Below are 18658 nucleotides of genomic sequence, written 5' to 3'. Positions count from 1 at the left end.
AGACAGAATGAAATTAAACAAAGGACATCATGAGGGGGTAACTGAATAATGTTTCATAAGAATTCTACTCTTCGTTTCACGTGCTAATATTTGAATGAGGTCCCTTCAGAGCCTCTCTGTTCAGGCGGAACACTGTGCAGTACTTGTCTATCAAGAAGCTGTCGTGTTTTGTGATGGCAGGAAAGAAATGAGAGAACCCTGAAATGTTTTTGTTCACGAGCAGTTGGTCCCAAGTCATCTTCTTTAATGGGTCGAGAAACACCTTCAACGAACAGTAGGCAGTCTCTCGGGTCAGCGGAGGCAGCAGGAAGAACCATCCCCTGAGAGAGGGAGGCAGGGAGGAAGGGAGGGAGGTGGTAGAAGGGCACGTTGAGTCTGCCATGGGAGACTGAAGGTCACTTGTGGATGGCGTCGATCAAGACAGTGGCATGATACACACACACACACACACACACACACACACACACACACACGCCTGGCTCTGGCTTCTGTGTGTGTGTGTGTGTGTGTGTGTGTGTGTAAGAAGTGATACAAAGTTAAGAATGTAAGAATTCTTTCCCTCCACAACACGCAAATAGCAATCATACGATGGCAAAGAGTTGGAATCTAAGGATGATAAGGGAAAACGCTTCTGATATTGTTGGTGCAGTGAAAGCAAGGGTTAATGAAGCGGTTAAGATCTCACCTTTTCTGTCCAGATAGGAGGGAAATCGTAGACAGTGGAGAGGTAGAATTGGTTCTTCTTATAAGAAATAACCTTTTTAGCAAACAGTAGTCGACGGGCCACTCAGACACTACGTAATGGATAGGGTAACTGTAAGGAAAGCAGTGCAGCATAGTGGCGGTGATGATGTATAACCCTCCATAGAATTTGATCGATCCAGAACATCAATACAGTGACAACAACAATCAGGAATGTACACAATGCATAAGGCACCTCTTAGAGACGGTGGAATATTGATAATGTGGGATCTGAATCTAAAAGAGGTGGACTGAGGGGGGTTTGGATTCTTATATTGACAGAGAGTCAATGAGACACGAGTTCTAAGAGTTCATGCAGGAAGATCTCCCATACCAGTGTGTCTGTGAGTATGCTAGGATCAGAGGGACCTTGATATATCATCGTTATTCGATCTTAACTTCACACATGCTAGCGTGGATAGCCCACCCCTTCCGTAGACAAGGGTCTTGGCTTCAGGTACATGGAGGATAATCGGTACTGGAGGAAAGGAGTAAATGAGAAGTAGAGATGTTGGTGCTGTAAGTGACAGGGTGCTTGCTTGATCGCAGATGGTGGCGTCGTTGCACAGCCAGGATGAACATGCAAGAAAGCAAGGTCATGGTGTGGCACTGGTATGGGGGAGAACCCGACTGACATTTTGATGGAAAATGAGAGGTTGAATAGATACCAGGATACGATCCATGCTGGGAAAATCTCTAAAGGAGATTCTGGTTATGAGTCTTGAACCAGAAGGGTTGATTCGACGGGACTTTCCTGGGGAGAAAAAGGATGGGAACTTAGCGAGTGGTGTCCAATGGTGGTGCTTGAGGAGGTGGAGACGAAAAGGCGAGATGGGGTTTTGGAGGGGGAGCAGGTGCGCTTGAGAGAGAGAGAGAGAGAGAGAGAGAGAGAGAGAGAGAGAGAGAGAGAGAGAGAGAGAGAGAGAGAGAGAGAGAGAGAGAGAGAGAGAGGCGGGTGCCAGGGGAGTGGAGGGAGTAAGGGATGGGTGGATTGATGCTGGAGAAGATAAACAAACACTTGAGAGTAAGAAGCATATGTTGTGAGAGGGAGGGAGGGTGGGGTACATGATAAGCGGCCGGCTGTGGGCGTAGCCAAAACCTCACACAGTCACAGGGAGAATGACGCTCAGTTGGTCCAGTTTGCAGAAGGTCACTGCGAGACATGAGCTATCATCTAAACGAAATAGTTTGGCTGAAGTGATCGAAGTGACGACTTGGGTGAGGAGGAAGATTGTAAACAAGGGAGAAACATTTTCCCAAATGAGTTCCTCTCGCGTCGTAGAGGAGAAGACACTGCTGAGGTTGTGATTCAAAGAAAAAAGAGTAAACACACACACAAACACACACACACACACACACACACACACACACACACACACACACACACACACACACACACACACATTCGTCAACATTAGAGTGAAGGAGGAATTCATCACAGTGAGATTATTCGACTGTGAACATTATCTTCCTTCATGGAAGGTCTGACGTTAAGACCTTAGACAACTTCCTGGGCAAGTCATGAGTTAGAGTTATTCTTCTCTCATCCCCAGTAATTGTTTCAGTTCCTCATGATACGTCCAGTTTGTCTAATGTGCATCGAATTTTTTGGAAGAATCTTATCATCGTATGTTACATTATGAAATTTCGTTTTATCAGATTGTGAATAGATTCATAAGAGATATTTTTACCATTATGATAATTTATGGAAGAACAGGTAATATATAAGAGACAAAATAGAATAATAGGGAATATATAAGAGACAAAATAGAATAATAGGGAGTACTTGTATACAAGAATAGAAAACGTATCGGAATGCTTACGTTCTGTTCCCTCTTTCCCTCCTGAATAGCCCTTGAGTAAGATGTGGTACAATGCTCTTGAGTAAATGTATAAAGCTAATCTGTACACAAAGTAGAGGAAGATCATTGTATTAAGAGTAAATTGTATCTTTATGTTCATAGAGAGCACATGTTCATTTTTGCTGATGTGAATATATTTCTATTTTTTTTTTTTTGCCCACTGTATTTGGTATTTGACGAGTGTGGGAACAAGAAGAATTATATGTATCACACGGCTATCAGCTGTCAGATGTTAGCCAGATGATAAGGGAATCTGTGTCTAGCCCAAATATCTCTGTTAACAGAAGTCATTATTTTTGAGTCCTGTCTTGATGGGCCTATGGGCTGATTTTATACACCCTTAAAAAAAGGGGTGAAGTACGCAACACATGTCACCAGAGATGTCGAGCGTCTGCTTAACATGACAACACACAAGTAGTGAATGTGATGCATATCTGCTCTTAAGAGACATATCTTCAGTATCGTCACTTGATGCGTTAGGGAGAACGTGTGTCCGTCCGTCCGTGTGTGTGTGTGTGTGTGTGTGTTCGTGTGTGTGTGTGTGTGTGATCCTAGGGTGTTTGTGTTGTGCTTTGTCGTTTGTGTATTTTGTGTGAGGAGAAACGTTTTCGCCAGAGAGTTTCGTTTGACAACTAAAGTTTACTGACTGTGTCCTGAAGTTCCATCATATGAATTATAAGAATTTCGTGATCCAATGTATTGGGTTTACATCATACCTCAAAGACAGGGCATCTGACATTCCTCTACGACTGGAGAAATAATTCTATGCTTTCAAAACATTTAGGTCTAGACAATCCTCTATTTTTTCTCATATAAACTTTGGATTTGCTATTTTCCATGACTGTAGTACCTCCCCACTCTGGAATTATCCTTTGGGAATGGTCAGGGAAGAACAGGTCTCTAAGCATAGCAACATATACTCCCAAGATTATAGCTTACAGCAACACAGGTCAAGGGCTCTTTTTAATCACTATTCCTTGTCTCTCATATTACACCGTCAATGTCTGTGTTGCCTCACGCCCACGTCCTGTATCTCACGCCACTTGACGTCCTGCAGCCTCAAATGCCTTTCCGAAGTCTCCATTTGCCTCCCAGTACGTTAAGTCATCATCGTTGTCTGTATGGGTATGCCCCATAGCCTCGACATGCACCTGAGTCCTCTCCCGGACCGCCTCCCTACTCCCTTCGTCCCCTTACGTGTTTATTCCATCGTCTTCAGGGATTGGAATTTCAGCCTGGCAAAGATATGCATCCGTTGGCAACTGGTCCGCATGGACTTACTGCACATGTCCCAGACCTACCCCACTGTAATCTAACTTGGGGTAAGATCGCGTAGCGAAGGTTAACGTTGAGAGAGTCCAACGAGTGTTTCCTTATCATACAGCACCACCACTGCAAGGCCTCAAAAAGATCCGTCGCTCATGGCTCAGTCCTTGCCCCCGAGGTGCGTTTCGTATCCACCCTCATCCACCATGATCACACAAAAATATCCCCCTTATCTTGTACAGGGGGTGAAGGTTAGAGATCGTGAAGGCCTTAGAGACAACGGGGAGCTTTTGGCATCCACTGGCTCCTGTTTACTGCATCCAAGGCAACACAGGCATCGACGTTACTGTTGCGAGGGGAGGGAGGCAGGCACGGAAGAGGGCTTATCTGAATCAAGTCACTTGGGCGGGCCTTTGCCCTAGAGACGAAGACTAGCGCTTACAAAATCTCTCTCTCTCTCTCTCTCTCTCTGCAGAACCAGCCTCTAGAGTCGCCCCCCTCTAACTCCTTCCACGCGCACATGACGTGCGTGTACGCACGTACATCTCGCTAGGCCTCGCACGGATGTTCGACCCTTCCTCAACATATTCCTCCACACACACACACACACATACGGACACATAATCACACACACACACACACACACACACACACATACGGACACATAAACTCACACACACACACACATAAGATAGGCCACATACATGGTGTGTGTGTGTGTGTGTGTGTGTGTGTGTTCGAGGTCTTCGAAATACCCTCAGATTTTTTTTGTTTTCGGTTGATGACTATATCATACCATGACGTTGACCAGCCTTCGTCAACTCTGACTATTGGTAGGCCTACAGCCCAAACGAACAGCCTTGGTCAGCTCTGCTTGTTGATAGGCTTACAGCTCAAACGACCAGCTAAATCACCAGTCCCCACACACACAAACACAGTTTTGTAAATGGACGGAATAAACTGAGTGATTAGAAATTTAAATGCGAAATATAAATGACAGTAAAGAAGGTCCATAAGCAGCGAGGAGGAACCACGAGTACGTGAGTGCTCCCTCCCCGTGCAGTGTGAGCAGATGATGATAGGCAATTCCCTTGTTGGCAACGTAGGGAACAAGCAGCGCGAAGAGGAGGCACACATCAGAAAGGCAGCGCGAATGTTGGTAGTAACGCAGGCACAACACACTATACACACACACACACACACATATATATATATATATATATATATATATATATATATATACATATACGCATTCCTATTAAACGCTCCCTCAGTCCGTCCGTGTCTTTCCCTCCTCGTATGGCACGACCGACCCCCCTCCCTACGTCAGAAGGTGACGGCAACCTTGCAACTGCGCGACGGCGAAGAGAAGGGAGGGGTGGTGGGGGATGTAGGGAGGAGGAGGGGGGTTGTGTGTGTGTGGGGGGGGGGGTGCGGGGAAGGGGGGCAGGAAAAGGACCAACCCTCGGTTCAGACAGTGTATCCTTGGCTGTAGTGAAGGGAGCACCAGCACCAGTGTTCTCTGTGGTCAGTATCGATAGTAGAGTTTCGCCACGTCCCCCCGTACCCTATGCTTTTTGGGAAACACCACCTCCCCCGCTCAAACCCCACCCCACGCATAAACCCCCCCAGCAATTTTGCTGTGGTTTGTGTGGGTAATTAAGAGGATAATGAGTGGGATGGGTTAAAGACATAGGACACACCCCCCCATCTACGCTTTCCATACCAACATGATGTTTTACAACCACCTTGGGCGAGGGTAGCGCGTAGTGCTTATCGCATAATCACTCATTGGATAATATGATTCTCAATTCCTAGCCGTATTATTGAGGTGTCAACCCATATCACATCTGCAGGGTTAATGACCATTGCTGCATTGTTGCAGATGTTACAATACTTGTGGGGCTTTGTTGATATTGTTAGACAGGGTACCAAATTGGCCCTAACCTCCAATTATGCTAAAAATGTCTGGTTTCCTTTGGTATATATATATATATATATATATATATATATATATATATATATATATATATATATTTCTTTTATTATCATTATACTTTGTCACTGTCTCCCGCGTTAGCGAGGTAGCGCAAGGAAACAGACGAAAGAATGGCCCAACTCACCCACATACATATGTATATACATACACGTCCACACACAGCACATATACATACCTATACTTCTCAACGTATACATATATATATACACACACACAGACATATACATATATACACATGTACGTAATTCATACTGTCTGCCCTTATTCATTCCCGTCGCCACCCCGCCACACATGAAATGACAACCCCCTCCCCCGGCATGTGCGCGAGGTAACGCTAGGAAAAGACAACAAAGGCCACATTCGTTCACACTGTCTCTAGCTGTCATGTATAATGCACCGAAACCACATATATTCCAAGGTATTTTTGTGGTCTTAATTGTTCATACTTTTTTTTTTTTTTTTTTACACTGTAAAGTTTTAAGGCCAGAACACATTTTCTTTTAGTTTCTGTTCAGTATTCTGTATATATTTGGTATACCACACATATGATATTCATTCTTAAGGCCGTGTATATCCACTTCTCAATAACCCTTTCGTGACAGATCTTTGTGTTTCTTTCCCTCAGTGTTGCCTGTCAAGTGTTTCTAGACTAAGTGTAGTAGTTTTGCCGTATTGTTCGTGGCTAAACAACACAACAGTAATCAGCATTGCGCCTCGTATACGTTTTCTAAATCGAGCGTTGATATTATTGGCCCACTTATTACCTGACTGATATACTTTTTGATATGGTTTTCAAAATTGATTTTCAGTCGTAGTTAATCCTTGGACAGTTGTCACCCCTCAGAATATGTTCTAATACTGTCATTTCCTCGTCACTTTGTAGTTCAATATATTTCTTTTTCTCTGAGTTCTATTTAGATTCTCTGTTGTTCATCTTAACCGATGAAGTCTCGCCTTCCTCCCTGACATCTGGCCCCATCACCCTACTGACCTGTGGGACACATCTTACCATGTTCTCTCTCAATATTTATCTACGTCATTTACTGTCATTATGAAGACTAGTGAAGCATCGTGTGGTACCTTGTGTTGCAGCAGACACAGAACTACTTCTGCCATAGACATATTACTTCCATTTGTTGCCACTTTTGCTATTAGCTTTGGAAAATATTCTAGGTCCATTTTCATAGCTTGATAGTTTTATGTCCTGTTTGACTATCTTTTTTTTTAGGGTGCAGACTGTTGTTGTTTACCTTGTCGAATGCTATAGCAAAGAGAGAGGTAGAGAGGGTGATGGATGGTACCATAGGAAAACAAAGGAATTAAATGAGCAATAGGCCTTTAGGTTCTTTTAGGCTGTTTCCGATATCAGGAACTCGCAGATGAGTGTGGTTAAGAGTTGAATGTCCTACAGAGGATTCAAAGTGATAAAAAAAAGAAATATCCAATAGTTCACTTGGAGTAAGGATGCACAGTTGACATAACCCATTGACTCGAAGCGAAATAGTTATCAGAACTATTCTTAAATAGATTTTCGTAGGGCACTGCTGTCGAACCACCATAGTTAGTCATTCCCTACGTTAACAATCCTATTGAGGGTGAGGTACTTCGTCTCATTCGATAAATAGATCGTTTGGTCACATGTGCGAATCATACGAGTGAAATCAGATGATCAAAGCGTTAAGTAAGTAGTTTAGATCGAGGTTATCAAAAAGCTTAATGAGTCCCTGCGTTAGATCACCTCTTAACCTTCTCTTTTCTCAGTTAAGCAGATTTAAGTCGTATGGTAGACTCTATACGGACGGTTATGGTGGTTGGAATGGAGTTAGAGAGAGAGAGAGAGAGAGAGAGAGAGAGAGAGAGAGAGAGAGAGAGAGAGAGAGAGAGAGAGAGCGGACTTCACCTGCTTGTGGAGTCACTCTTGCAAGCAAGGAGTCACCTTTGGCGAGGTTTTCGCGTCGTCATTTGGCGAGACAAAGTCCAGCATCTCGTCAGGGAAACTTTTCGCTTCCAAGGAGTCATCCAGTTCCTGCTATTAAGTTGAAGCGCAGCCTTGGAGATGGAGGAGTGTGTCCTTGGGTTGTTCGATGATGATATATAAACAAACGCCTGACGTACGATGGCCGTTTCTCATCAGGGAATATGTACGTCAAAAACATTATTGACTCCGCTCGTTTTCACCTTTGGTCATTCTTCCTCTTCTTCTTTTATCGTATTGCATCTCGTTTGTGAATGCTGAGAAATCCATAGCGTAATATATCCTGTGACCTCAAACAACTAACTTCTATTTTGTTTTTTTTTACGTTAAGCTGAGAAGGCAAGGACAAAAAAAAATGCCTTACTCAGGGCTGAGTTAATGCTACTGAGAGAGAGAGAGAGAGAGAGAGAGAGAGAGAGAGAGAGAGAGAGAGAGAGAGAGAGAGAGAGAGAGAGATTTGAGCGTTTGTTGTTGGCCTGAGCTCAAAGTTGCGTTTGGTTGCGAAATTCATGAGGCAGTAAATTCAAACGGTGACAGGCACCATTGGGCCTGTAACGAGGCTGTTCATGGTAGCGGAAGAGTAAAGAAACTCATGGATCATTGTAGTTGGAGTAGGAGACAATAGAGATGTTTCAAATGAGAAAAGCCTATACACTTTTCATGCAAGTAGGATGGTGCAATAATGTTTGTCGTAGAATTGAAGCCAAGTATTCATCTAGTTCTGTGCTTAGAATGCCTCTTAGTCTATGCTTAAAATGTGTCTTAGTCTATGCTTAAAATGTGTCTTAGTCTATGCTTAAAATGTGTCTTAGTCTATGCTTAAAATGTGTCTTAGTCTGTGCTTAAAATGTGTCTTAGTCTATGCTTAAAATGTGTCTTAGTCTATGCTTAAAATGTGTCTTAGTCTATGCTTAAAATGTGTCTTAGTCTATGCTTAAAATGTGTCTTAGTCTATGCTTAAAATGTGTCTTAGTCTATGCTTAAAATGTGTCTTAGTCTGTGCTTAAAATGTCTCTTAGTCTGAGCTTAAAATACCTTTTAGTCTATGCTTAAAATGCTTCTTAGTCTGTGCTTAAAATGCCTCTTAGTCTATGCTTAACATGCCACCCATAGTAGTTCTTTCAGCCATTCTAATTGGCAAATCGCTTCATATTATAACAATCCCGTTGAAGACAAACGACTTCGCCTCATTCGAGGTAAAACGTTTGACCATGAATATGTAACCATTACTACAATGAAATCAGACGGATCTAATCCTTAAGGAGCTCGTTAAATCAAGATGTCGATGCCTTTGATAGTCTTGAATACCTGTCTAATATCACCTCTTAACCTTCTTTAGCTTTAGTAAGTTATTCGGAAAAGGCTTCATACACACTTAGGTTCCACTGAGGCGAAATATGCAATGATTCTCTCCGATTTGTGTGACGACATACCTATAGTATAGTGAATCATGCTGGCTTATTGCTACCCCTCCCGAGAGTTGGCTGTAACAATCCTTGAAATACGAGAGTAATACGTAACAACACACCATTGTTCGTCATATTCGTTAATACTCAACGTGAATTACCAGAAATCAGTCACCGTAGGTACAAAATACTTGGTTAATGTCTGTGTGACTATTCACTTTGTATGATCACACTATATATGTCTTGGAAGTCCCTCTTAAAATCCAGTTTGTCAAATGGGATCAGAGGTAAAGGTGTTAGATCAAGTTTGATGGATACCGTAGGTCGAGCAGTTCAGCAGTTGTAGGAAACACTGACAAAGAGGTAGGAGAAGCAGAGACCTTAGTCATGTATGCCTGCGCGTCGACACAGCGTGCGGGTGTCTGATTTACTGACCTCTATTTTCACAGATCATGAGAGGAGTTGATCTGACGTGGCTGAAGGAGGTGTTGGTGTGGAGGGACCCGGGCGTGGTCACCTACCTGGCCATCACCCTCTTGGTCACCCTCGTTTCAGTGTGGTTCTTCAAGTGGCGGCAGAAGGTGAGTGAGTGAGTGTGGTGTTTTGGGCGGTAAAACGGTGGCTCAGGGATCAGCTGCTGGGGTGAGGGAAAACCTGGACGAGTCACCTCTCTGGTGGTGGAGCAAGTCCTCCCCAGGGAGTGCTGGGGGTGAGGGGAAAACCTGGACGAGTCACCTCTCACTGGTGGTGGAGCAAGTCCTCCCCAGGGAGTGCTGGGGGTGAGGGGAAAACCTGGACGAGTCACCTCTCACTGGTGGTGGAGAAAGTCCTCCCTAGGGAGTGCTGGGGTGAGGGGGAAAACCTGGACGAGTCACCTCTCACTAGTGGTGGAGCAAGTCCTTCCCAGGGAGTGCTGGGGTGAGGGGGAAACCTGTTAGAATACTTCTACCCAGTTCTGCCTGTTTTATGGGAGGGAGTTCGTGATATGTATTTCCTCACGGACCAACGTGCTGCTTTAAGATATCGTTGTGCGTTGGACGGATTACGTAGAGGGACAAGGTGGTATGCCTTCGTCTATCATGAGGTTTTTAAGGTGGGGTATTCTTGCTCAATTTTCTAATATGGAGATATTGTTTTGAGTTAAGCGGTGTTGGCATGGCGGACCTGAACGCTGTTGGTTGACCCAGAGACATATTGTTTGTGGCAGGTGTGGCTGATCGACCAGATTCCGGGACCGAAGGGCCTGCCACTGGTAGGCAATTTGTTCTTCCTCACTGTGAGTAGCGAAGGTGAGTAACCATCCCCAGTTCTTCTACAGGAATGAACAATTATCCATAACATTTGCAGCGCATGAATTTTCTTTTCTTTTTTTCCCCCGCCTTTATATATCTTCCAGGATATATATCCTTGAAAATACCTCTTCCGGGTCGCTGTTCAGTGTGTTGATCCTTGTAATAATGATTCAAGTTGGATTCTATACAACCTTGAAATAATGGTGGCCTCAAGAGTACCACAGAATTATGTGACAACTGCTTGTGTGTGCGTGTGTGTGTGTGTGTGTGTGTGTGTGTGTAGTAAGGTTCTTCGTCCCTCCGGAGACTTTCCTTGATTAACTTCTTGTTTACGTTTTCTTGCAGACTCTTTATTTCGTCTTAAAAAGATCAAGTGGTTATAATAACAACTTCCCTGTGTATTCTTTTCTTTTCCCTGCAGTCTAAGCAGATCTTCAATGACTAATCATACTCAATTTTGTTAAGATTGTACCCTCAACGCCCACATGCAAATATCTTATGCAGAGAATAAGTTGCTTTAAGAAATGATATTCCCACATCATTTAAGTACATCAAAGTATCCAGGAGACTAACACACAACATACACATCCACTTAGGAATCCACGACACTATGGTTATACATGGGTCGCCCTGTGTCAGTAATGGCACCCCGAGAGCGGGCACACACACACACACACACACACACACACACACACACACACACACACACACGTCCGGCTTGTGCTAGTAATAGCACCCAAAGAATGGACTGTCATTGTATGCTAAGTCTTGGCAAATCTTTACAAACACACACACACACACACACACACACACACACACACACGCAAGAAAATCATATCCTTTCGTTTACACAGGGCTGTTCCAGCTATATCTATTGCCCAATAGTGAGCCTTACTACATTGTCTTGCAGAACAGTTCAGGAGGTTCCTGGAGGTATGTGGCTATGGTGAGGTGGCCAAGGTATGGATGGGTCCTCGCGCCTTCTGTATTCTCAGCAGCCCCAGAGCTGTGGAGGTAAGCAAGTTACACTGTATGCAATGCCGGGTCAAGGCCAGAGTTGTTGAGGCGAGTTGAAGAGGTTGAGGGGGCGGGGGGGTCACCCTTGATCGAGCAGTCTTCTGTAGTGCTAGGGATTTAAGTAGCTCATTATAAGTTAGGGATGGTAGCTTAAAGGCATAGGGACAGAGTGCATCCCGGGAATATATCATAGAGATATGTAAAGAGTTATATATGTATATGAGAGTAAGGAATGTGCATAGCAAACCAAGGTGGGGGCAGAGAAACTTGGAAAGGCAGAGGATACTCCAAAGCATTTCTGGTAGAATCATCGGAAGAAAATGGCCAGTTTAAAAATTAACTAATAGTCTAGTGTCCATGGATTGGAAAAGGGCATATGTTGTACCCATCTTTAAGAAAGGAGAGTTGGGATGCGCCGAATTACACACAAGACTTTGATAAGAATGGTCTGCATAACACCGATATATGTAATCAAAAGAAAAAGATAACTAATGGCAAATGAGAAATTATTGTACTTAGGTGAGAGATATCATGGCTTGAGTGAAAGGTTACGCATGAAAAACCTCGTAACACACACACACACACACACACACACACACACACACAAGATTATTAAAGAAAGATGTTAAGAAGTACTTTCATAGCTTAACAGTGGTAATTGCAGGGAGTAAGATGACGGCTAACAGGTAGTTACAAATAGGTAATTACACGTATGTGCTCATTCTATGTTCAGATACTCTGCGGCTACTGCATGGGTAGGAAAACACCTGTGATAAACAGGTAATTCAATTGCTTTCTGAACTCCAGGTGATTCTACAAAGCCAGAAGTATCTGGATAAAAGCTTCGACTACACCCTCTTCGACACTTGGCTTGGAAAAAGTCTCCTGACCTCAACTGGTAAGATACTCAATGTGTGTGTGTATATATATATATATATATATATATATATATATATATATATTTATATATTGTATGAAGACTCAGACCGTAAATCATGTGAATTCCGAGAAAAAATTTCGGTTAGAAAAGCTGATGTTTTGAGATCTCATTTGTAAACTAGTGACTCGAAGTTGTTGGATTTTTTTTTCCTAAAATAACAAGTTCTATATATATTCATTACGGGTTAGTGAGCGCTGAAACAAGGCGTTTATTTCTGCTATTAAACGCATGCCCTTATGACAGAGATGCCTGATTTTGAAAGATACAGGCAGCCATATGTGAGTTTTTTTTTCTTTTTTTTTGGGCGGAAGAAAGTTTTTCTTCTTTTTCTTTCTTTTTTTTTACTATTTTCCTGGATGGTGACTTCCTCTTTCCGAAGGTGGTCACTGGCAGTCCCGCCGGAAGCTGCTGACTCCAGCCTTCCACTTCAAGATCCTGGAGGACTTCGTGGACGTCATGAACAACCAGAGCCTCAGACTTATCCAGAAACTGAAGAAGAAGGCTGATGGCACACCTTTCAACATATTGAAGGACATTGCTCTCTGTGTTTTAGACACAGTTTGTGGTACGATATAATGGATTTCCCTGTTGTTTTAAGTCTTTTTAAACTCTGTGTTATTTCAAGTCTTCTTCAGGACAGAGTACTATTTTTTTTAGTATGTAATAATAGTAGTATGTAATAACCCACCACCCAAGCCAGTACTTCAAGTGTTTTAATGTTATTTACAAATCCATGTCACTGAGGGCTTACCCTGGGACAACATTCGGTTGAAGTAAAGCTAAGCTTGTCACGCGTTGCTTTGGTGCTTTTCATTCTTCCCCAAATGGAGGAAGGAACGAAGAGCTTGGTGAGCTGCGTAGCATCTGCCTGCACCAGTGAGTGAACCCAGGCAAAGCATCGTAAACCATTCTGGCACAATATGAGCTCTCCTTGTTCTTATCATAGACCTTCTGTCCACAGAAACGGCAATGGGACGGTCTGTCAACGCCCAAGAGTGCGTTGATTTGGATTATGTGAAAGCTGTGTACGGGTAAGTCTTTTGTTTATAGTCTGAACATCAGTGCTTTATTACTCGTATCTCATACGTCAATATGTTAAGCATAGTGTTGTTGCAGTGACTGTGTAGCCATGTACATTAGAAAATGAATCAGTGTGATGGACATTGAGGCTTCATTCAGAATGGTTAAACGTAGCAAGTTGTGTGCTTCAGGGATCACTATTGGGACCAGTTCCCTTTCTTTACACACACACACACACACACACACACACATATATATATATATATATATATATATATCGTTGTAATGAATACAATCTCGTGGGCAAACGCTTAGAGAGAGGCAGAGGTCAATTTTCTTCAATAGGTTTGTTAACAAATGGAATAATCTACAAACTAGAGAAGGTGCAAGCAGCACCATAGAGACGTTTTGGGACAGACTTTACAAATACTTTGCTTTCAGTCAACAAATGACATTGCATGTGCCTCTTTATTTACATGTATAGTTAATAGACACATCCTTCTTACGTCACCTGTTGGCTTTTCTCAGCTGGCCACACTAATGTCTGTGTTTTCTGACCTCTTCCACTGTCTTAGACAGCCTTGAAAGTACCCAGTGGTCTTATTTCTCTTACCATCCTTTTGTATTCAGAGTAGACACGTCTGGTAATTTTTCCCACCCCTTCAACAGCATGGCGTCGATCATCAATCATCGCATCGTTCGACCTTGGTTGTACCCAGGGATCGTGTTCAAGTACCTGGGACGTGGCAAAGAGCAAGAAAATTACGTGCAGGTCCTGCACGACATGTCCAACAGCACCATCAGGGCCAGGAAGGAGGAGCAGCACGTGAAGAGCACGAAGGATTTGTCTCATGAGGAGGAGGAACCAGTTTACGGTAGGTTATAGGTAGGGTAAGGTTTCTGTGTCATAGTCTTCCATCCAGCACCATCATCCTCCATTGTGGAATCTTTATCTTGAAGGGAAACGGTTGTATTTTCTCCTAGGACAGATTCACACTACGGACTAAGTTCAGTGGTCATCTGGCCTCGTCTGGAGGCATGGCACTGCTTTCGAGATAGTGTACTTCGAAGATGAGGGTTTAACAGGGTCTCCTGGTTGTGGTCTGACGTATTCCGAGGGTCTGTTATTCCTCCTCGTTCCTCCACAACTCTTTTTTTTTCTTTAAATGGCGACATCCATCCTTTTTGTTTACAGATATTTACTCCAATTTACTCCAATCTTATCTGTTTGAATATATCAGAGAGTCATATTATTCAGTTTCATTTTTTGCTGTAGATTGCTATTGTATGGTTGTTACTCATCTTATTGGATGTTTTCTTGTAACTCTGTTCATTTTTTTTTTTTTTTTAGGCAAGAAGCGACGTCTGGCGTTCCTGGATCTGCTGCTGCAGTACTCGGAGCAAAACCCAGAGTTCTCAGATGAGGAAGTTCGCAAGGAGGTAGACACCTTCATGTTTGCTGGACACGATACCACGACCGCTGGCATCAACTGGTTCCTGTATAACATGGGTATTCACCAAGACATCCAGGTTGGTTCTCATATAACATGGGTCGTCACTAAGAGATCTAGGTAAGTTCCTCTAACATAACATGGGTCGTCACAAAACTATGGGGCTTGGTTGCTATATAACATGGGTCGTCACTAAGAGATCTAGGTAAGTTCCTCTAACATAACATGGGTCGTCACAAAGCTATGGGGCTTGGTTGCCTATATAACATGGGTCGTCACTAAGAGATCTAGGTAAGTTCCTCTAACATAACATGGGTCGTGACAAAGCTATGGGGCTTGGTTGCTATATAACATGGGTCGTCACCAATTCATCCAGATTGGATCCTATACGACATGGGTTGGTGTCTTAATGACTTGAGAAAGTGTGGTGTTCAAGACTACCTCAGGAGACGTAGCTCGAGGCAAAAAGTGATGGTAAAAATATATGTGTGTGTGCTGACAGCAGAGGTATGTTAATGATTTTTTTTTCTACGTCTTATGTGCTGAGGAGGGGCACCGATCTAGCATGAAAGTGCAGCCATCTGTGTCAGGAAGGGTCTACGAGTTTGATATTTTTTTTCTTGAATTGTTTTCCTGGTTATCCTTGAATGCGGAAAAAAAAAATGGCAAAAGCGGCAGAGGCAGAACAAAACGCCTTGCTATCTACGTCATGTAGCCTACTGACGGAGTCGTCATGGTACAGATCTTGGATTGGGTGATAGTACACTGTACCCCTCAAGGAGTTGACAGTATCCCCTCGAGGGGTTGAATGATAATAGACAGTACCCCCTCAAGAGGTTGAGGGATGATAGACAGTACCCCCTCAAGGGGTTGAGTGATGATAGATAATAACCCTTAAGGGATTGAGTGATAATAGACAGCAACCCTTAAGAGATTGAGTGATAATACAGTAACCCTTAAGGGACGAAGTGATAATAGAGTAACCCTTAAGGAACTGAGTGATAATAGACAGTACCCCTTAACTAGTAAACCCCCAGCCTGTTGTGTCCCTTCACAAGTCCCTTAATCTCCTCTCTAACTTGAATGATTTGGAAATAATAGATCACTACTCAGTTCTTGATCCATTTCGAAATGTTTTTTATCATACTGGTGATCATCTTTGAGGATCTACATCGTCAGTAGCCCATCAGGTGATGAAGGTCTTCCTCGTCCCCCACCAGGCACGGGTGCATGAGGAGCTGGACGACATCTTCTGTGGTACTGACCGTCCAGTCACAATGGAGGACCTCAGGAATATGAAGTACACAGAGAACTGCATCAAGGAGAACCTCCGGCTCTACCCACCAGTGCCCCTCGTATCTAGAGAACACAAGGAGGAGGTTACTGTTTGTAAGTTGAAAGATCTTATCGTTGCAACAAGTACTTACGTCCCTCCCATCCCTAAGCACATATATCGTATCAGAAGTACATGGGTTTTCGTCTCGGTGAATAGAAAACGGTGACTGATGCCTTTCAAAGCATGATGGTTTCCAGAGGTTCTAGTTTTATATTTTGGCTAGGCACTTAAACCCAAGACAGACAAGATGATTGACTATTATACATTCTTCTAGGTAATTACCGTATCCCAGCTGGTGTGACCCTTGGAATCTCCATTTACATGGTGCACCGTGACCCTGCACAGTTCCCTAACCCTGAGGTGTTCGACCCTGACCGGTTCCTTCCGGAGAACGCTGTCAAGCGACACCCCTACGCTTTTATCCCCTTCAGCGCAGGACCCAGGAATTGTATCGGTAAGCGTGGTTCAACGCAAGTGATTTCGTATGACGTATTAAGATGTAGAGCCCGTGTGTGTCTGTGTGTGTGTGTGTGTGTGTTCGTTCTTTCGTGTAAGATGTGTGTATTGTGTAGGATGCATCCGTTACTTAGATGATGATAGAAGGTATGATATGGGGATCATGCTTATGTACACCAAGGATGATTGCATCAAAAGTGTGACTACAAGTTACGCACCAGTTTGAGAAAATCCAAATGATTCGCTAAAACAGTTGAACGAAGATATCCGAACCCTTTATAGTTGGGTGTGATTCGGATCATAGAGACTTAATTCGCACTAAAGGTCCCACTTGGGTGAACTCATTCATCCTAACTCAAAGTTAACTTCGAAGCTTCGATAATTCTGGGCTCCTTATTGGCCAGCCAGACTCCACACGAACAAGCTTCCTCCATGATGTGAGTTGTGCCAGAGGCACGGCCCTTCACCTCCCCCTGGCCTCCCACCTCGTTGTACTGCCCACCCTTCCACTTATATCCCACCGACTACACGACCCTCCCCAGAACCCCACCCGATGGTGGCATGTGCCAGACGATTGCTTCCTTTTAACTATTCTTCTTTTTTTTCCCCCAGGAAGTACTACACGAGAAAAGTGATTGAACTGTCCTCTTTAGTCGTATCCAATATGTCTGGCAAGTTGAAAACCTATCCATGTTGTCGTTTCGGATACATATACATATATCGCCGGAGATTTTGCATCTGCCTTTCCCGCCTTACATTGTATCTTCCTCCCAATGGTTGATGTGGAGGAGCTCCATGGCTTTCTCCACTGGATCTACAGTTCGTTTGATTTAGAAGCGTTGTATATGCTCAGGAAAAATTGGAAAATAACCTAGTTGAGTTGAATAAGGCGAGTCAAGGAGTGAATTTGTATAGATGTGGCATTCACCTACGACAGTTAGTGTGTGTAACAGACAAATAGCACCGAGGCTTTATCCAGTCATCGAAAAGCTGCTGACATTTCATCCTTTTCAGTTTTTAGCGAGACCATTAGGAGACCTCGTACCCCCAGGAACAACAGTGTTCCTAATTCCTTCTTATTTTCCATCAGGACAAAAATTCGCGATGATGGAAATGAAGATTGTGACCAGCAGCATCCTACGGAGGTTCAAGGTGGAGAGCGTCAAGTCTCCGAAGGACCTGGAGCTCAATGGGGAGCTGATCCTTCGATCCAAGGGCGGCAACATCCTGAAGCTCACACCAAGGGAAGGAGTCGTTGGCTCGACGCGCAAGAGAGAGGATTAAGTGTACGGGCAAGGTAAAACACATAGAGGGACGTTATAGCAACCTGAAGATGGATATGGGGAGTTTGAAGACATAAAACTATAGCAACCTGAAGATGGATATGGGGAGTTTGAAGACATAAAATTATAGCAACCTGAAGATGGATATAAAAAGTTTAAACACACAGAACTTGCGGGTCATGTGAGAGGACGCAGAGACATAGATGTGGAGACAAGTGAGGTGCAAGATGGAGAGATGGTGAATTGTATTACAAGAAAATCCTTATAGACAGCAAGATTGTTGCTCAAGCTGTGTGTAGATTATAGATAACCAACCTCTTTGGAAAAGGAAAATATATATGATAGGTCTTCCTGCTTACATTACCTCTTTTTCTGAGTGCTATTTGTGAGGTTTGACATGGCACATACGACCAACTATGTCGGGTGATCAACGTAGACACTGCGATTGTTTGAGAGCTTCTTTGGTCCACATCCTCACTCGTGTGGACAGAACTCCTCAGCCATGAGCTACTTGGCAGCAAAGATTAAAAACTAAGAATGTGGAGAGCTCCTCACACGTGAGCTGCGTCATCACAAATATCAAAAACTGGAAGAAGATAAGGCGTCAATTGAGT

The 18658-nt window shown here is 43.5% G+C and overlaps 1 protein-coding gene across 1 annotated transcript; it reads left to right on the top strand.

Annotated features, from left to right (window-relative positions):
* The first annotated feature begins 5306 nt into the window (after nt 1–5306).
* LOC139759897 (cytochrome P450 4C1-like) lies at nt 5307–18404 on the top strand. Its single transcript, XM_071682455.1, has 12 exons — nt 5307–5396; nt 9699–9830; nt 10457–10538; nt 11452–11555; nt 12366–12456; nt 12878–13063; nt 13460–13529; nt 14188–14393; nt 14870–15048; nt 16190–16358; nt 16580–16759; nt 17852–18404. The coding sequence occupies exons 2-12, from the start codon at nt 9702–9704 to the stop codon at nt 18043–18045; spliced, it is 1590 nt and encodes a 529-aa protein (XP_071538556.1). The 5' UTR covers nt 5307–5396; nt 9699–9701; the 3' UTR covers nt 18046–18404.
* The last annotated feature ends 254 nt before the right edge of the window (nt 18405–18658 follow it).

This window comes from Panulirus ornatus, chromosome 34, assembly GCF_036320965.1.
Source record: "Panulirus ornatus isolate Po-2019 chromosome 34, ASM3632096v1, whole genome shotgun sequence".
Classification (NCBI taxonomy): domain Eukaryota; kingdom Metazoa; phylum Arthropoda; class Malacostraca; order Decapoda; family Palinuridae; genus Panulirus; species Panulirus ornatus.
This window is presented reverse-complemented; position numbering and strand designations above follow the sequence as displayed.